Source organism: Clupea harengus, chromosome 24, assembly GCF_900700415.2.
Source record: "Clupea harengus chromosome 24, Ch_v2.0.2, whole genome shotgun sequence".
Taxonomy (NCBI): Eukaryota; Metazoa; Chordata; class Actinopteri; order Clupeiformes; family Clupeidae; genus Clupea; species Clupea harengus.
In genome coordinates, this window is record NC_045175.1 from 4,862,850 (window position 1) to 4,884,105 (window position 21,256).

The window sequence follows — 21,256 nt, forward strand, 5'->3', positions numbered from 1 at the left end:
TTAATGCCCCGGAAACAGGCGCCAAATAAAAATGTAATAATCGACATGCTAATTTGCAAGCACCCTCTCTTCGGTCCCCTAAGACCGCCATTAATATTTAATTCTCTTCATTACCGTCGAACGCTTGACAATTAAGTCAAGTCTGAGCGATGGAGGCAACTACGCAATTACTTTAAACACACTGCTGCACGCAACTGTTATCCAGACACAGGGTTTTCTGCATGCCAAGGGAACCTATCCGTCTTCTGTATTCTACGGAGCCTACTTAGCCAAAAGATAAGACGATAATGTAACCACATAGGACTCAAAAAGATTTATACTGCACTCTGTACGAGTGTAAGAGTGAATAGGTACCCCCCCTCATACCTAGGCCCGCAGGGGTCTCAGGGTCCTTTTTAATATCCTGTTGAAAGGGAGTGTGGGGAGGCTCTGTCTGCTGAGGTTCTCTCCCCAGTCATTGTACTTGGTAATCAGTACGGCCATCTCATCGGCATGACGAACGAGAGAGAGAGAAAGAGAGAGAGAGAGAGAGAGAGAGAGCGGAGCCGGCCCGGAGAAAGATGAATGTGCGTCATTTCCCCCCAGGAATCCATTATGGCTGTAGACGGTGTGAAGGGGTACACACACACACACACACACACACACACACACACACACACACAGACATGCTAACACACAGCTAGATGTACACATAACTCATATCACTTTTCTTGCTGTTTGGTATTTGACTGTGTGTGGTGGTAGAGGTTGTGTGCTGGTGTGTGTATGTGTGTTTATATCAGTTTGTGTGTGTCTACACATCTGTGTTTGTGTGTGTGCATATTGTTCAATCAGTCGATCTGTAGCACACACACACACACACACAGGCCCTAGAGAGTGCTGGGACGCTCCTGTGATTGCACCCCCCCCCCCCCCCCCCCCCCGGGCGACTGATTTGATGTTTTAACCAGAGTGATGGATAAATATGAGGGTCTTGAGGGATTATACCGACTAACAGCTCATTTCCCGCCTCTAAATTATTAACAGCCGGGTTTGGAGAGCATCCACTCCTCCACTCCCCCCCCTCTCCCCTCTACCCACCCCACCCCTCCACACACTCTTTCACGCGCCAGATTTTATTTTCAAAGTAGTCATTGGGAAATGCATACATTATTCATTTACAGCTGGTCCCCTCGGTACCCTTGATTGGTGCATTTCCGTGGACGTCTCACAGTGATTGGTTAACCTCCCTCCGCTCAGACTTTGTAAAATAAATAGCAGTAGAGGCTGAGCACCCGCCGTGCTACTCGGGTGAGTTATGCTCATATACACACTTAGCGGGAACGTGTTGGTGTCTATTAGTTGTGTAATTGCAAACAATGGGCAACTTCAAGAGCATTTCTTGACACTGGGAATTTTATGGGCTGCAGCTAGCAGGCAGGCTGCCAACAGAAGCCACTGGTGGGGGGGCAGAGAACAGATTCTAATAAGGCTGTATGGGGTAGTGTAGGTGGAAGGCCGTATGGAGTAGTGTAGGTGGGAGGCCGTGGCTGGTACACTGTAGGGAGCTGCTGCCTTATGTTCACGCAAACACACAACTAGAGTTAGAAAGTCGAAGTAACAGTGTGTGTGTGACTGAGAGTGTGAAAGAGAGTGTGTGTGTGTGAGAGAGAGAGAGCGATGGAAAGAGAGAGACGGAAAGAGAGAGATGTCTGTGGAAAGTTAGTTGAAAGTGAAAACCTTCAAACCTTGTCAAAAAATCTCCCAGACAACGTAGGGGGAGATGCGAGTGACTGTTCTCCTCTCTCAAAAATCCTCCCCACAAAAATATCCTCTCTTCCTTCCAGTGAGAAAGCCAAAGCTGTTTGTATCGCTCGGCAGCGTGTGTTTTTGCTCACAGGCACACTGTAAACATCACCAGCCATTAAAAGCCAATCAGTGGACAATCAGGATCAATCAGTGTTGTTTACGCCCCCCAGGACCTGTATGTGTCGCCATGGCTCCTTCTCAAACCGCTAAGCTAATGTGGCATTGCCGCGATGGTGGCATATGCTTCCCCACTGTGCCCATGCCAGGAGAGGTTTACCTGCTGTCTGTCTTATGCCACGTACGGAGCTAAGGCTTCAACCAAAGCCTTTGAGATTGAGGTCCGACACAGGTCATTCACTTTGGAGCAAGAAAGCAGGAATAGTATTAATGTCTCTGTGAAAGACACTCATCCTTTCTCCTGAATGTCTAAAATGCCATCAATTTCAATACGGAACTAGATTCAAGCAGTTAGTCTGTGTAGGTGCGAGGAATTCTAACAACATTTTTCGGTGTGTGTTCTTGTTTTACAGATCGACGGATTATGGGACAACTTATGAGAAATTGAACGACAAAGTCGGAGTGAAGACTGTCCTCAGCTACCTATATGTGTGCCCGACCAACAAGAGGAAGGTGAGACTCTTTAGCAGATGCTAAAATGAGGAAAAAAAGAAAGTCAGCTCTTGTCACTTTGAACTCTATTGTATAATGTGTTGTTGTTGTGGATGATGTACACCTTTCCTGTCATTATCCAAAGGTGGAGAGAGAAAGGTAGAGAGAGAGAGAGAGAGCGAGAGAAAGAGAAAGGATGAGAGAAAAAAAAAACAATCCTCAGATGAATTTCAAAGGTTAGCAGGTGGGATGATTCTCCTGAGCGGGGTTGACGGCGAAATGAAATCCCCTTCGCCCTGGCGTTTAAAGGTGTTTGTAATCTGCCGGAGCCCCGAGGTTAATGAGACAGGCCGGAAGACAGTAGCTCTGCGGCCTGGCAGGGAGCCCGACGTCAAGGCAGATAACGCGGCACGCCTCGCCGCCTCCCTCCTCACAATACAGAGCTCTAAACCCCGGAGCCACTGCTTCACAATACCGGAGACCTGACAGAATAAAAAAAAAGCCAACGCGCTTTGCTATCGCAAGGTTGTTCAAACCCTTTGTGACTTACAAAGTCACTTTGGGGGCGAAGGATCTTGCACAAAAGATGAGTAGGTTTTTTTTCTTGTTTTGCCGTGTCATCACTTCTTTCATCACTGATCTCTGGGATTTTAAACAAGAGTGTCCCCACCGCACTGTGTGTGGGCGTCTGTGGTGGTGAAACGATAGTTGAGGACCTAGTTGCGCTTAGTTTACGCTTATTTCAGAGGAACATTTTTAATTGCTGTTCATCTTAGATTAACGTTTTAAATTTAACATTTTCAGTGTAGGTCATGAGTATTCAATGACTGGGACTTCTGAGACACTACTGATTTGAAAGTTGTTTTTTATCTCTTCCAAGACTTTTATTCCCCCTTGCAAAAGGTAAGGTAAGGTTCAGAGGTACCTTTCCCCAACCATGGTAGTAAAATGGAGCTAATTTAAAAGCACTCTCTCTGTGAACGCTCTCCACTTGTAAATCACTCTGCCTCTAGCCCCGAAGAAGGATTTGTTGAGAGCTCTTTTCTACAAATGGCACTGAGCGCTTCATTATAATCCGTCAATGCCCCCTCTTCCCTTTGTCGTGTTTGTCCTGGGCCAGCTCAGAGTCTCAAGGTTGTGCCACGGCATCACTTCGCCAGTGGACCTCCCGACATTTGACCTTTGTAGCCTATAACACTGTCTCATTAGAGCAATTCGCTCTTGTAACAGATGGATGAGTCGTGTTGCGCCGAGCGAGCTGAGCTTGTTTTTTTTTTGCTGCTGCTGTTGTTGTTGTTTTTTTTTGGCCTGGGCTTCCTCTTAGCACCCAGTTGCGGTGCATCTCTCGTCTGTTCCCACTACACTCAACATGCTGGTGAATCATCCTCAAGGCATGTCATTGGCCGGAGGTAAAGACTGGCACACTCACAGACAAAAATTGACTTAATCAATGCTTCAGGATATATATACTGTATATATTTATATAAATATATATTTGTATCTGTGTGTGTGTGTGGGGGTGTTAGTGTATCTTAAAGCATAAACATCAGGAGATGGATGAAGATAGATGGGTTTGTATTTGCAGAGGCACCTCTTTGACCAGGGGGAAGGGGCTGCGGCTAACCTTTAGCTCAACAGCATCCTCAGGTTTTGAATGATAGTTGTGACATTTCTCTCCTGGCATTCCTAACGAGATGCCTGATGAGAATCCCAATATTGCAACCCCCCCACCACCACTCACCGCTCCCCGGCCCAGGCGGCTGAAGGCACGCTAGCGCGTGAATGCAGGACTTTCTTTTGCAACGAGAAACAGCAGCGGGAGAAGGGTGGAGGTATTTATATCCCATCTGCAGTGTTCTGCTACTGATAGGGCGCAATTGATCCAGTCTGACATGATTAATTTGCTAGGGGAGCCATCCCACTCCTATTGTTTATGCCACGCTTGATAGCTTCACCAGGGGGATGGGAGGAAGCGGTGGCTCTCACAGACACAATCCCCCCCCCCCTCCTGTCGACTGAATACAGATTATTGCCCCCTACCTACCCCACCCCCCCCTGTGCCCCTGATGCTGATAAGGCCCAGAAGTTATCCCTCATCCCCCCCCACCTCCACACACCGACCGCTCTACACTCTCACTCAACGCGCATGGCTCCCCTCTCTCTGCCACCACCCCCACTATTGATTTCTCCCTGAGCATCCACTCACTGCTTTTTTGTTCGGAGAGGACACATTTGTTCACGAGTGTCACACACACATACACACACACGCACACGTAAGAGGAAAACTTAACTAGATTTGCATTTCTTGAAGGAGATATCAGTGTTTGCAAAATGAAAAATAAGGAAATATAAAGTAAATGAATTGAACATTTAACTAATTTCAATGCTTTCAGAGAGAAAGACAAAGTAGAGGGCAAAAAGGAAGAGCACAGTGACTGATAGATTGAAAGATAGAGAGATAGAGAGAGTGGTAAAGAGAGGGACAGTATGGCGTGTGTGACTGGGAAGGTGAGGAGGACATAGAGTGATAGATAGATAGAGATAGATAGATAGATAGATAGATAGATAGATAGAGAGTAAAATAATGAGAGAGGTTATATGGTTTAGATACAAAGACATTAATGAGATGTTTAGTTAATGTTACTAAATAGAACTTAACTTTATTTCTTTTACATGTTTTTCTTGTTTTCTTTAGCGCATACTGGTATTTCCTCAAGGAATGCATATCTAGTTACTTTGCTTGGCTTTGCTCTATAAAGGGGTAGAGAAGATAAGGAAGATTTGGTAATAGGCGATGGCGTCATTGACAACGTCAGTTGGCCATGATATACATGATCACACACAAAACACTGAATGGATGGGTGAGACTAAAGATAGATAGATACATACTACATTGATAGCTAAATCGATCGATAGATAGATAGATAGATAGATATCAGGGCTCATATCAAGGTTGCATTTACTATGCTACGTCTGAGGGGGAGAGAAACGGCGTGTGATAATAACTGCGAGAACCGCCGAAGGGCACAGGATATGGTGCTGCACACTGCCTGCCTGCGATGCCATTTATATCATAAACAAACATTTTCTCCCTGATAACGGGGCTTTGCTCTCCAACACAAATGTAATTTTCTAGGCGTCGAGTCGGGAACAAATGTTTTCGAGCCAGACCAGGCCGATCTTAGGTGAGCCTATACTTCACGGCCCGCCCCGCTTTAAATCATTCACGGTAGCGTTGGCTGAAAATTGGCTTGTGGCTCCCAGTGGCCCCTCAATTTTCCGAGCGAAGCAGCTCGAGCGTGACTCTTAAAATATGTCATGTACCGGGGATCGTTACCGTGGCAACCATCCAATCAGAACGCAAAAAGAGATTTCAAAGTTGTGTACTTTGACAGAACTCAATCCTGCAGCAGGCAATGAAGACCCACGCTTAAAAAAAAAACAAAAAGAAACGGGCTCATACAGCAGATGTTGAGCACCTACATTGTCAGTTTCTCAACGGAAATTGATGGGATATTAACTCACTTCCCACAAATGTGGTAATTATTTGCCAGAAGTTAATTCTTTTTTAATCAAATGTAATAAATCACTAATATAGTGAAACTCTACCATTTTAAGATTGATTGGGTGCTGGGTGTACTAAGCTATGTCCAGGTTATAGTTACAGACCACACTGCAAAACTGAGAAAGCATTTATTCTTATAGTGCATGTGTGAATGTTCCGGGACTGGTAATCTAAGACTCAAATAATGGACTGGTAATCTAAGACTCAAATAATGGACTGGTAATCTAAGAGTCAAATAATGGACTGGTAATCTAAGAGTCAAATAATGGACTGGTAATCTAAGACTCAAATAATGAACTGGTAATCTAAGACTCAAATAATGGACTGATAATCTAAGACTCAAATAATGGACTGGTAATCTAAGAGTCAAATAATGGACTGGTAATCTAAGACTCAAATAATGAACTGGTAATCTAAGACTCAAATAATGGACTGGTAATCTAAGACTCAAATAATGGACTGGTAATCTAAGAGTCAAATAATGGACTGGTAATCTAAGACTCAAATAATGGACTGGTAATCTAAGACTCAAATAATGGACTGGTAATCTAAGACTCAAATAATGGACTGGTAATCTAAGACTCAATAAGGCTGGTAATCTAAGAGTCAAATAATGGACTGGTAATCTAAGACTCAAATAATGGACTGGTAATCTAAGACTCAAATAATGGACTGGTAATCTAAGACTCAAATAATGGACTGGTAATCTAAGACTCAAATAATGGACTGGTAATCTAAGAGAACTGAACCGGTGCTGTTCCGGCTGAACTACCTCATGCTGGTGGTAGTCTCTCCAAGCTTGCTGAAGCCAAAAACACCCCAGTCCCAATAGTAATGAATTCCCTAATGCCAGTTAGCCTGATGAAGGCACGGTGCCAACCCATGGCAGAGGAAATTCAGTCTGATCATTAGACACACAATGAATTCAGACTATCAAGCTGCAGAATACAAACTGCAGACTGGTATCATGTCGTGATGTACTATGTTTGTCATTTATTGACATTTTTAAATCGACATTTGAGAACTGATAATATCAATAGGCGACCACAACACTTGGCCCCTAACTATCATCTGGACATAAAACTCAGTAAATCTAAGAAACATTTTAAGGAAATTTTCGAATGAGATGGCAAAGATTTGATGATTGATGAGTGATGATTTCTGACCAACATACTCTTATAGCTGATATGACAGGTACAATTTAATTTAATTAGTGATTCATTACATTTGATATAATAAAGAAATGTACCTTCTCTCAAACATAATAATCATTATGTTTGTGTTGAAATTAGTTATTAAGGTTATGAGATTATTATGTTTAAAAGTACCAATTTGTATCTTTTCTGTGGTTTATTACGTTTATGGGAAGTTATTATGTTTAAAAGTACCAATTTGTATTTTTTCTGTGGTTTATTACGTTTATGGGATTATTATGTTTAAAAGTACCAATTTGTATCTTTTCTGTGGTTTGTTATGATTATGGGAAGTTATTATGTTTGTGGGAGTGAAAGAAAATAGTCTCACAGAGAAAAGGAAAAGCAGAGGGGTGAAACGACCTCATTGGTTTGCTTAATGTCATAGCAAACAGTGACATCCATAGACACCTTGTATGAAAGACCCCTGATCCCACTCAGCGTTACAGTGATAAAGAGACGGCTGTCTCAGTGCACACATGCGTCTCACACACGCTTTTCCCACGACACTGACACTGGGCGCCACAGACGGAAGGTCAAAGGTCATTTTCCTTCTGTAATAAACACTGTTGCTGAATGCGAGGTAATGGGAAATGATTAGACCTTTAAAAGTACCTATGGCAAGGCTTCTCCCTACAAGTCAGCACGCACGTAGAGAGGCCTCAGCCGTCCACTTTGTGTTGGTAAGAAATTGCAAAAAACTAGAGAACCTTGGCCAAACAAAACAAAGAAATGGAAACAGAGCAGTGAGAAAAAAAAAGAAAAGAGAGAGAGAGAGGAAAAAGAGAGGAGGGAGAAAAAAGAAGAATCCAGAGTCTGTTTATTGGCTCCTAATGAAAAACAATTTATCTAAATCACCACCAGGGAGGATTCGCAGTTAGAGCTGGAGAGAAGGGGTGGTATTTCTGTCAGTGACAAATGCGCTGCTGTTTTTCCAATTCAAATCCGGTTGAGGGGAGAGAAACCTGGCACTGGGTGCACGAGCGGTCACCGCCGCCGACGTCCGACGTCTTCTGCGAGCGAGTGAACGAGCACACCCGCCTCGCTCAACGCACGCTCTTCCAGAGGATGGGTTGCTGTCGTTTAATTATTATTAAAGCCAGGTGTCACTTCAAGCCCGCCTCGGATTAAATCGCCGGGAGGGAGGAGACGTATTCTTTTTCTGCAGAGGCAGTGCGGAGTGCATATGCCCAGTTAGCAGGAGAAGGTGACAGTGTTGGTTCGGCTGGTTTTGGTTCGGCTGGTTTGGGGAGGCAGCCATTTTATATTGATCACTCTCGTAAAAAGAGAAGATGCTGAAGGTACAAATTGAATGAGTAAAGAACAAAAAAAAAGAGATGCTTGTATTGTGAAAGTAATGAGCCTTAATGAAAATGTCGACTGCTGTGTTTACGAGAGATGAATTACAGCACCGTAGAACATATACGTATAAATCAGGCAGTAGACATGAGAATGAATTCTCTCTCAGTATCCTGTTTAAAGCTGCCAAATAAACACTGACTGCTGTACGGATGCAATTTATTCTCTCTCTCTATCTTGTGCTTTCTCTCTGTCTCTCTCTCTCTCTCCATTTCCATCAACTCTCTTCTATTCTGAGTCATGCCAGCTTATAAATCCAGCTGTTTCCAATAACACACTCTTCATACATATTTGTGGATGTAATCTGTCAGGATCAGATTTTTTTAATGACGCGTTTTAAATGCAAAGGCTCATCGTCCGCACTGGTGAGGATGCGATTAGTTGCCATTACACGTTTGGAAATCCTTGTGAGACAATCCCACCTCTATTCAGGGATAGGCACTCACAGCCAAGTAGAGAACCCGTCCATGACAACCACCCCCCCCCCCCCCCCAACCCACACTCCACCCCAACCCACACTCCACCCCAACGCGTTCGATGGCTGAGCACGAGGATACGCACTTAACCTTTAAATATCACCGCCATCCACACAGCGTGCTTCCTGTCAAATGGAGGATTAGGAGAGGGAGGCTGTTGTAGAACTGAACCCAACCGGTGTTTGGCACCATCATTCGGGGGGTTGGGGTGGGGTGGTGGGGGGGTTTGGCTGTTGGTAGTGCTCTCTGCTCTATACGCTTGGTTACCAGTTCCTCTGTTGTGTGCTTGAGAAACCCCCGTGGTTTAGCTTGGAAATCTCCAAGTGTTGTGGAAGGCAGAGCCACGGCTCATCTCATTAAAAAAGAGAGTGTGTACTCTGAGAAGGTGATGTTGCAGGGCAGAAAACAGTGCACTGTGTGAACTCTGTGCAAGGCCTCCAAAAAACCATGGAAACAATAGCAGAGTTGGTGTGTTTGAAGGCTAATGCTTGGAAAATGAGCCAAATCTGATTTTTTTTTTTCTCCATCTCTTCTAAGCAGAAGGCTTTTTGTTACTTTCTCAAGCACTTCACTAACCCCATACACTCTCTCTCTCTCCCTCCCTCCCTCCCTCCCTCTCTCTTCCTTTCTCTCTCTCGCTCTCTGTCACCGTGGGTTTCTAGATAATGGTGTTGACTGACCCGGAGTTTGAAAGCAGCGTGCTCATCAGCTCGGACGAAGGCGCCAGCTACCAGAAGTACCGGCTGAGCTTCTACGTCCTCAGCCTGCTCTTCCACCCGGCCCAGGAGGACTGGGCCCTGGCCTACAGCCACGACCAGAAGGTGAGGCCCCGCAGAGCACACAGATTAGCCCTCCTTTCAATTAAGACCCCTCACTCACTCACTGCCTCACTCACGGACTCACTCTGGCCCCCCTCAGAGGTCTCCTCCTGGCACAGAATGTAAGGGCCCGGCCATTAACAGAGCGCCTCTCAGTCTAGTCTCTTCTCTGAGCCCCTCATGGACGTTATTATTGACACGGTATGATGTGTGTGGTGTGGGGTTTCTCTAGAAACCTTTTGCTAAAAACTTTTACAAAACATATTACAAGAATGCGGCAACGTATGATGTAACTCATTGGGCCACGTTATATACGTATACATTTTATCGATATTAAAATGTCAGGTTTTCAAAATGTAATCGGATTGATTGACTGTATTCATATTGAAATACAGGCACTAAGAGACCAGTTTGATGATGGAAAACTTTTTTGTTTTAATCAGTGCCCAAATTATTGATGTACAAATGTTGTAGCGCAATGACCTGGATGATTCATTCGTTTTTTGGTAAAGCCATGTATGGCGCAAATTGGAAAGTGGAGAAGTGGAGAAGTGCGTGATCTCTGTAATAATACATCATCAATATATGAATTCATCCCTCGCTTTATCTAGCATATTAGTCCTAATTTAACATGGCAGCTGATTCCCCTAAATAAACCTGCAGGATTCGCAGCAACTTTATCCGTAGGGGTACCTTTCGTGGGAAGGTTTACCTGGAATAAACATGCAACCAATTTGAATCGTGTCTCGACCTGTATAAGGATAATTGTACAATTGGACATTAAGTGAGTTTTATGTTGTGTGCACGCTGTGTTTGATAACTCTGATGAAAAGCCTTTGTACACAAATTGTGAAATTGTTCATACACACATACACCTACACACACACACACACACACACGCACACACACACAGTACTACAGTAAGCTGTGCACAAAGATCGATGCATGTGTCAATGTTCTATTGATCATCACTCGTCAATCCTCCGTTCAATGCAGACTGAATAAATAAATACATCTGAAAGAAAAGCTTGTTACAGGGGACTATTTTAGTTTCTTTTTCTTCTCAGCTAGAAAACTGAACGTTTACACAAGCTAAACACAGACAGCCAATTTTTGTGGGTCACATCAAGAACAAAAAGTTCCTTGCACTAAGAACTGAGTCACTTTTTAAACAGTGTTGCTTAAGTTAACATAAGCCAACAAGAAAGGCAGTCAAGCCCTCGCTGCGTATCTATTCCTTAAGAAAATCCTCACGCTTGATGTCCTTGTCTTTCCATATCAGGCCGGTGGAGTGCTGTCATAGCGTTGCATCATGCACTCGTGGCCTCAGCCAGTCGGCTTTGTGGTGTGAGTGACAACTTCAGTCGACCTTAGCACCACTGCGTGCCCACCCCCCCCTCCCCCATGTGACCTTTCCCCTCGTGGCTTGAGACATCCAGGAGCTCCGGTGGTGGCGGGAGCTTCTGCACCCTGGTCACATCCCACCTGGCAGTGACGGCTCCTGGTAGGAGAACAGACAGCACTGACCCCCCACCTGCCACTGAGATGGATGGAGAGATGACTGGCAGGAAGGACCAGTGGTGTGTGTATGTGTTTCTGTGTGTGTGTGTGAGTGTGTGTGAATGGGTGTGTGCGTGCGTGCGTGCGTGTGTGTGTGTGTGTGTGTGTGTGTGTGTGTTTCTGTGTATATGTGTGTGTGTGTGTGTGTGAGTGAATCAACTCAGGAGCTTTTGATACCCTTTCCAATACCCCCACCTTCCCATCTTTGCTCACGACACCAGGGATATACCACCTAAGATACCGAGCTGATACTGTCATGCGGAAGTGTGTGTGTGTGTGTGTGTGTGTGTGTGTGTGTGTGTGTGTGTGTGTCTGTGTGTGTGTGTCTGTGTGAGCCACTGGCAAGAACCCTGTTGGGAGTCGCCCCTGACGGCACGCAGCCGACAATCCATTAGAGGACCTAAGACTGTGCTCAGGCGAGATGCAGGGCTGGCAGCTCTGCAGACACTGCCCTGGAGGATTTTACCGGTGGGTTCAAATCCTGCTGGAAATGGGTCCTTTCCCTGTCAAGAGCACAAGCTCTCTATATGATACTCTTTTTATTATTCTACTATTCTGCTATTTCAGAATTACAGTCATTATAATGTAGGCTTACTGTTGCGAAATAGAGTCAACTGTGAGATTCAGTTGAAGGCAATCTATATATAAAGGAATGAGACTGGGAAAGACATAAACGTTATGGAAACTGGTGGAACCGAAATAGAGTCAGATGAAGCACAGTGATGATGAATGTGTGCTCTCTTTCCCTCTCTCTCTCTCTCTCTCTCCCTCTCTTTCTCTCTCTCCCTATTCCCTTTGTCTCTCTCTCTCTGCCCATTCTGACAAAAATGTGGTTGCTGAGCAACACATAGTTCTGTGAGTTCGTGACTTGCCAGCTAGGTGCCGGCCTGATCTGCAGTCCAAGGAAGTGGGCAGATCTCCCTCCGAGTTTTCCTGAAAATCTCATCTACCTAAAATAAGTTTTAAACAAACAATGAATAATACTTTGGCAATATCTCAAAACCATGTAGATTCACAACCCCTCAGCTCAGAAGGATTACATTTTTCCAAGTAAAATGAAATAAACCAAAAACATTTAGTAATAATATTGTTTTGCGAGCGATCTTCTGACAGGAAGAAGTCGAAACCAACAAACAAACCAGCAAAAGAAATTGGCTCCGCAAAATAATAATTACGACTTTCGCACAAGTAGCCAGTTTCTAGCACGGGCTCAGGCCGACGGTCAGATGCATTTTTTCTGACACCTCCTCATAAAGATAGCGTTCCTCTGGCTCCTCAGACGAGCTTCTCTCTCTCTCTCTCTCTCTCTCTCTCTCTCTCTCTCTCTCTCTCTCTTCTCTTTTCCCGAACTTTCTCTCCGCTCGGAGCGGCCCTACCCTACCCTATCCAGGTCAGCGTGTGTCTGGCGGAACCCTCCACTAGTGCGAGCGATGAATCACGGGGATGACCTCTGGCCAGCCTCGGCCGTGTTCGTCGACGCTCAGCAGCAGTGAGGTGTCACCGCTCATTTGCTTCAACGTCCGAGTTCGAGCCGTATTGCACGCTAGAGCGAGCGGCAGCAGTGGAGGGATGTACCTTCGTAGTCATATTTTGGGCAGTTCTCAAGGAAAGGAAAAACAGAAGACAAGACAAAATGCAAATAAATAAATGAATAAATATTATTAAGTATTTTATTTGAAATAAATAAGGCACCTGAAGAGAATCAGATGAACTGACATGGGGTAGGAGTAAAGCAGGACAGTGTCTCAAGAGGCCTCCCTTCATGGGCATCTGATTTCACTGGAAACGAGAGGAGCTTGACTGGGAAGCTCTAAGACAGAGACAGCTGTGGAATGAGCCTCAGGTCACTGAGATAATGAAGAAATATACTGCTAATATTGCTATTTTTATAGAAATATAGTAAAGAAATATGAAATAAATAGGTAAATAACTAGATTGATGAGCTTTTCCCTGTCCTGTGTTCAGCTTGGAAGAGAATATATGTTTGACTGCATTTAGTCAGAGCTGTGTTAGAGATTAAGCTTGACGTTTCCAGGTAGACATCGCACAGGAAAAACACACCCTGCTGCCGAAAACCACAGCAGACTTTAGTGGAAAACAAATTGAGAAAATGGAGTGTCAGCCATGGCCATTTCAAAAGGAGAAGTGTCCCTTTTCGGAGGAATACGGATTTAATAACATCCAAGAGAGAGCCGTTAGACTGTGCACTTTGGTGCCAATGGCCCATGTAGGAGAAGTATTGTTTTTTCTATTGTTTTTCCCTTCCTTTTCTTTCTGTCTTTCCCGCTCATGTGGTCCTGGGGATGCCACACAATGCAGACCAATGCCTCAGCTCACACATTAGTCTTCTTGCCCATATATAATACCACTACAGAGACTGCACAGTGAGTCAGGTAGATAGATAGATAGATACATAGATAGATAGATAGATAGATAGATAGATAGATAGATAGACAGACAGATAGATATATAGATATATAGATTGATTAATAGATTGATTAATAGATTGATTGGTTAATTGATTGAAAGGCCAAAGGGAAATTGTAAAATGGTTTTCTACCTTACCAACAGAGTAAGCGCTCTGCCCAGTGAGTGTTCATCTGAAATGCTTGTCTAGCCTGCATCCTACAGCGTCAGGCCTTTCTGTATGTGAATGCATTTTCCCTCCACGCATCCCAACTGTATGAGAGTACTTGTCTAAAATCATTATGGCGCTGCGTGACAGCAGCCGCTTAGTGTGGAGAAGTTCTGAATGGGCTGAGCGATCAAGCACACTGCAATTTACTGCAGCTACATCCGTCTTACACTCCTTGCGACTAACATAACTTTGTTGCCCCGCACCCCCCCCCCCCCCAACATGAACACACACAGAAACATACCTACACACACACACACACACACACACACCCATACACACACACACACAAAACAAAAAGCCAATAATATGTCTGTCAGGCCCCACCTTCCCTTCCTATCGACTGCACTGCACGCGTGGCAACACCTGTCGAGTCCTCATATGGAAAATGTCAGCACGCGACGTCCCCCCATTCATCAGGCAAGGCCACTGTGGCGCGCTCCCCTGATGTGTGCAACCCGACCGAGACGCTTTTTAAATGACTACGTCTCTGTTTTTCCCCCTCTCTTCTCTGCGCTCTGTTTGTTTAGGGGGTGATGGGCATACGCCGGCTCTTCTGCGATCATTAAGACCTGGGGGCTTTGGCGTGTAATCAAAGCTTTAGTGAAGTGTCGTTGCGGATGGAAGGGGTGGGTGGTAAGGGGAGACGGGGGGGGGGGGGACCTTCAAGCCGTCAGTCAAACAGCTCAGGGTTTTCCCTACCCTGCGGAGTGTCGCATGGCACTCCTGAACATGTTTGCTCAAAAAGTCGCTGCGCAATTTTCTGATTAGCGTCTCTCATCCCTCAGAATAATCAACAACAACGACGTCTTTAAATGATGGGTCTGTCTGCTGCATGTGGATTATCGATGGTTGCGAAAGGTGTAAAATAGTATGATGATTGCAGTTTTCCAGGGATCCATCAGTGCAACGTGTTTTCTGAGAGTACTTGGCAAAAATCATGCTTGGTTTATTGTTTCAAAGTGAAAGGCTTCACCATCTGTCGGACATACATTGCCACTTGTGTCCTTCAATCATGATTGGTCTACATAGGCAGCCAAGCAGAGCTCAAAATCACACACTGCAAATGCTCTAGTCTATAGTTAGCATATGGAAGACGGAAGAAATTGCTCAATTACGTGACCTTTAGCGTACCAGAACAGGATAAATCATGTGAATATCGACAGCTGATGGCTCTCGTGGATAACTGAGCATGACATGTCCGCCAGATTGATTCAGCTTTAGAGTGGAACAAGCAGCTAAAACAAATGGCCGCAATCAAGGTGTTTTGCAAATAGTAGATCCCCAAAGACCAGATACGGTTACCCTTGGTTACCCTCATCTCACTGAAAGCCACTTGTGCGGGAGGGAGGGCAGGTGGCTCGGACAGAAGAGAGTTTGTTTTTTTGTGGCGTTTATGTTGCGAGAATGAAGCGGAGACACCTCAGCGCTTTATTTTGCGAGGAGAACGTTGTCAGATTAGATTTGGCACATGGGTACAGAGTGAGAGAATCAGAGGGACAATTAGGGGCCACACGAAAGAGCCCGGGCACTCAGTGACAAGAGCCAACAAACAGATGGAGGAGATCTCTGTTTTTTTTTGTTTGTTTGTTTCTTTTTTGTTCTCAATATAACGGCAGCTATTTGTTATTTCTGTTGACAAAACAGCAGATGGAGCCCCTCTCTATCTCTCTCTCACACACACACAAACACACACACACACACACACACACACACACACACAAAAAAAAGCATTCAGACAAGATGGAAAGACACACAATAAAGATCATTTTTTCTCCCCTTGACACAAAACATTCCATGATTCGTGAATTCAATTCATAAGAGTAAATGGCACAATAGCACTCACAACACCCCCTCTATCTGCTCTATCTGAGTTGGTGTTGACTTTCATTTGCCCTTGGAACTTTGTTGAATTCTATTGTACTGAAGTGGGACTGTTTAGAATTCAGACCTTTTTCTTTGGGCTTTGATATTTTTTGTCTGTAGTGTAACCTTTTACATGTTTTTTTTTTTATTCACTTGACCACAGATCTTAAAGGTGGGAGCTGCCAGTTACCCAATGTCCTTGTGCATAATAACTGTCAGGTCTCTCTCTCTCTCTCACACACACACACTCACACACACACACACACACACACACACACACACACACACACACACACACACACACACACACACACACACACACACACACACACACTCTCTCTCTTACTGAATGAACCCCTAAGAGTAGGACACATACCATAAAAGACCAGGTCAAGAGAAGTAAACAATGTCTCTCTCGTCAAACAGCCAGAGTGAAATAGGATGCTAGGATACTCTTTCATGTAGGATACTATCCTCTTAAACTATGCATAGGATACTTTCTTATTTCTACTATCTACCGTGAGGCAAACCCTCCTTTTATGGGGTGAATTATTTACAGTGAGCTTTTAAAATGAGTGTCAGAGTGATCTTGAGCACGCCATGGTAACCTGTGCAACCACACGTTTGTCTGCTTCTGGTAACCCACACCCTGAGTGTTATGGTAACACGTCCTTATAGCAACCACCCCAGTCTTTTAGACAGGCACTGTTTTTCTTGTTATTTTTTTTTTGTTTGTTTTTTCAAATGACCCCTCCTGGAGATTACTCTGTCTCGCTTTCGCTTACGCCTGTGAGTGAAGTCTGCGCTAACGACAACCTAACACATTTTCCAATTTCCCCATTTTTATTTAATTTCCTCTGTTTTCTTTTTATTATTATTCTGTATGTGACTACCTCCTCCTGCATCTGTAGACAAGGCTGACATTTACTCTAGCAAAACCAGGATCAACTGGATGTCACTGGTGTCCACTTGGTGTGCCTTTAGGGGATGAGGAAAAGATGAGGACTTTGACAGGTTTTCCTGCTACAGGGGGTTTGACGCAAACTGTCCTCAATGCATTTCAACTCCAGGGGTCCTCGTTGGACACCATGTCTGCTCACATCAGTAACATGTCTGCCCTCTCTACTGTGAAGTGGTGGAGACCTATCTGAGGTTCCTATGAGTGAAAACAGAAGCCCACTCACACAGGAGAAAGTATGGGTTGCACATGACAGCAAGAGGGAGAGAGGGAGATAGAGAGATGGTGAGAGAGGGAGAAAGGGAGATATACAGTGCCTTGCATAAGTATTCACCCCCTTGGATGTTTTACCACTTTTATTGCTTTTATAAATCAATCATGGTCAATATAAGTTGGCTTTTTTGAAACAAATAAAAATACAAAAAAGCCCTCTTTAATGTCAAAGTGAAAACAGATTTCTACACAAACAGCCACTGTTGAAAAAAACTCATATCAAATACCGACTAGAGTTCGCCAAAAGGCATGTGGGAGACTCCATGATCAAGTGGAAGAAGTTTCTGTGGTCTGATGAGACCAAAGTGGAGCTTTTTTTCAACAGTGGCTCTCTTCCATAAAGCTTTGATTGGTGAAGAACCCGGGCAACAGTTGTTGTCTCTCCCATCTCAGCTGCTGAAGCTTGTAACTCCTTCAGAGTGGTCATACGTGTCTTGGTGGCCTCTCTCACTAGTGTCCTTCTTGCACGGTCACTTAGTTTGTGAGGACGGCCTGCTCTAGGCAGATTTACACATGTGCCATATTCCTTCCATTTCTTGATGATTGATTTAACAGAATTCCAGGGGATGTTTAGTGCCTTGGACATTTTTTTGTATCCTTCCCCTGACTTGTACTTTTCAAAAACCTTTTCTCTGAGTTGCTCAGAATGTTCTTTTGTCTTCATGGTGTAACGGTAGCCAGGAATACTGAATACTGACCAGTGAATGGACCTTCCAGACACAGGTGTTGTTATTCTACAATCACTTGAGACACATTCACTGCACACTGATCCCCATTTCACTAATTGTGAGACTACTAGCACCAATTGGCTGGACCTCTGTTAAAATAGGTCAGTCACTTTAAAGGGGGTGAATACTTATGCAATCACTTATTTTTCATTACATATTTTTTATTTAATAGACATTACTGTGTAGAAATCTATTTTCACTTTGACATTAAAGAGGGTTTTTTTGTGAATTTTTTTGTCAAAAAAGCCAACTTATATTGACCATGATTGATTTATAAAAGCAATAAAAGGATAAAACATCCAAGGGGGTGAATACTTATGCAAGGCACTGTATATCTCCCTTTCTCCCTCTCTCACCATCTCTCTATCTCCCTCTCTCCCTCTTGCTGTGATGTGCAACCCATACTTTCTCCTGTGTGAGTGGGCTTCTGTTTTCACTCATAGGAACCTCAGATAGGTCTCCACCACTTCACAGTAGAGAGGGCAGACATGTAGATGGTGAGAGAGGGAGAAAGGGAGAGTCGATGTGTATTTATCTGCTGTTGAAGTTGCAGACAAGGAGTATTGGTTTCTCCTTAATCTGTGAGGGACAGATGGGATTACCTAGCCGAGATAGCGGCGCTTACAGAGAGAGATGCTTGAGTCGCTGCTTGAGTTTATTTACTTATGTGTCAATTGAATTTTTGGGTCAGCAGATTTTTTCCGTGAGGCTGACCTGTAAAAAAGGCTAGCTCACGATGATACATTGTGTTGTGGTGCTAGCATTAGGAAGACCTGCATCTTATCAGTGATTGTGAGTTCCTCCCTCTAATGAGACAGTAGTTAACGCTTCAGCGATCTTATCCCCAGGCAACCGTGGCATAAACAAACATTAGCTTTGCAGTCTTGACATGGGAAGAAACATGGTATCACAGCCAAAAGATACAAGGGTTTACCTAAGACAAGGTGAATAAAAGCTATTCAATTTTTTTTTGATTATTGGATTATTTTATTTGAGTTAATGAAATGCCTTGTTATGTCTTTGTTAGACATTTTAAATACATTTCAATGTCAAATACAGACAAATATAGACAAATATAAAATGGCCACAATTCATAGACAAAAAAGCAGAGTGCAGGGATGCAGAATCCGTTTTAAAAGGTTGATTAGTAACATCAATGAATGTATGTATGCAAGTCGCAAAACTAAGAGCTTACATCACCGTGACACTCCATACAAAGGATGTGAAATATTAAAAGCCCTCTGCTCACTTGACAGCCATCACAGTCATGCAGGCAGAATTACAATGTCGGACAGCCATTTAGCTGGATATCAAAAAACAAGAAGCCTTCCCAACACAAGCATTAACGCCACTCCAAAATCTTGCTCACAGTGTACTAGCAGAGAGCATGAGCTGTAGACGCGGTTGAGTATTTCTTTAACGCCCCGCTCATATGGTTCAGGCACAGAATGAGGTGTCGTACAGTAATACCGAACCGTGTGTCATCTAAACGTAAAGCCGACCTGTTTAACTGAGTGCAGATTAGGGTTGAGGATGCAGGATTAGCGGGATACCAAGCGACAGGACTAAACGTCGGCGTTGTGGAGAAACATGCCTGGACACTCACGCCATTCCCATTTTTAAAAAGGTCTTGGCAAAAAAAGTAATTGGGTCCACGTCCGTTTGTGGGTTTTCTGGTGAAGTCTTGCTTTTTTAAAGGCGAGGCGAGGCACTACCCCCCAAAGCAGACCTGAGCCGGGTGGTTTGGAGTGTGAGCCCACCTCCCCTCCGCCCCTCCGCCATCAGGAGTGGTTTCAGGACAGCGCAAGTTTAGTGTTTGGGGTGTGAAATCATGGGGATGTCAAACTATTACGAAATGCCATCGCGCAAAGAAGCAGAGAATCGAAGATTTATAGTTCAAACTAAAAAAAATATGGCTGCAATATTCATCACTTCCCTCCACTAACCACCTCCTCTTTTTTTCCTTCTTACTACATCCTTCCCTCTCATTCCTTCCCACATTCCTATCTCACACCTCACTCACTCCCCACCCTCAATCCTCCACCACTTCTAATGACGGTGACTCGCCCAGAACCTCATAAATCCCAGCCCCTAGTGAAAGTAAGTGTCTCATCATCAGCGCCTTGCTAGCCGACGTCGTCTGTGCCAGAGCTCGATTTCGCCCCGTGGCACTTGTTCAAATCCAATCTGCCCCTCCGATCTCCGATTGCCTCTTCATCATAGATATTTTTTTAATGATGTCCTCGGCGTGCGCTGGCGTTGTTGTCTCAGCTGGTAATCGAGAGTTAGTTGGATTAGTCTCCGCGCGTGACGGATGGTGACGAGCGAGCTGAGCTGGCAGGGCCCTTTCGACTCTCCGTCTTAATTCTGTTTGCATGGCACCGAGAGGCTCGTGTTTTCTGCGGAACCCAGCAGCAGGCAACCCCCCCCCCCCCCCCCCCCAATGCAAGCATCACCTTGGTGATGCGAAGAAGGTTACCGAGGAGAGCTTCCTGTCGGCGAAGTCAGCAGAGCTCGAAATGTCTTTAACATTTAGCTGCGCTTGTCAAGCTCAGGCCATAAAAGGCCTTTTAGGCAAGGCTGTGTAATATTAGCACCGCTTTCAGTAGAAACTCTTTTTTTTCTCTCTTTTTTTGTCGTCAAACTTCACATACATCCAATAGAACTAGTTGCCTCGACAAGATTTCAGTCAGGCAGAAGTTAGAGAGGTGCAACCCTCTACCGAGTACAAATTCTGAAACCTGATTTCAGACAAGGTCACTTCCAGACATTTTTGAACAGTGAAGTGCCTAGAGAAGCTTAACAGTCAAGGAGAGATCTGCCACAGCAGAAGCTGCAGAAGATATATGTGCCGATAGTTATTCATAGACCAGCAGTAATCGAGTGCAGACTTGTGGAAAACCCTTGAAGGGCATCATATAGGCAGGAGGAGAAAAATCCGAAGGAGTTAGTTTCTCGAGGTTTCGTGTAGACCATACAGAACAGGTGCTCTCACATCTGGCTTAGTTCACCTCGCCTGTCGCTCGAAAGATTAAGGGTATTAACTGTCTGGGGAAGCAGTCTGGGAAATGGAATGCTCACTTGAGGGAGAAAAAAAACAAAAAACCAAGGGGCACAAAATCTGGCAACTACACATGATCGACTGTGTGACGGGCGAGGACTCTGGGGATGATTTTGGCCATTGTGTGTGGCTCACTGTTTTAATTACCATAGAGTCTGTTTTCACACTTGCATACATTTTTTTTGTTTCTGGTTTATTATGGTTTTTTTTTTTGTTTTGTTTTGTCTTTACATTGGCAGTCGACACATTAACCCTCTGTCAAGGAAGCCGTTCAAAATAAAAGATATGGAGCGAGTATTTATTGTTGCCGTTCTGCTGCAACCTGTTCTCAAGAGAAGCTGTGGAAAAGAAAAAAAGAAAACGTCAT

At 44.3% G+C, this 21,256-nt stretch overlaps 1 protein-coding gene across 1 annotated transcript in view; it reads left to right on the forward strand.

Moving 5' to 3' along the window:
• sorcs3 (sortilin related VPS10 domain containing receptor 3) overlaps positions 1 to 21,256 on the forward strand; it is a 177,721-nt gene that overhangs the window by 96,597 nt on the left and 59,868 nt on the right. Inside the window, exons 3-4 of the mRNA XM_031561919.2 lie at positions 2,319 to 2,418; positions 9,653 to 9,811. Coding sequence (XP_031417779.1) covers positions 2,319 to 2,418; positions 9,653 to 9,811 — 259 coding nt within the window. The remainder of the gene's footprint in view (positions 1 to 2,318; positions 2,419 to 9,652; positions 9,812 to 21,256) is intronic.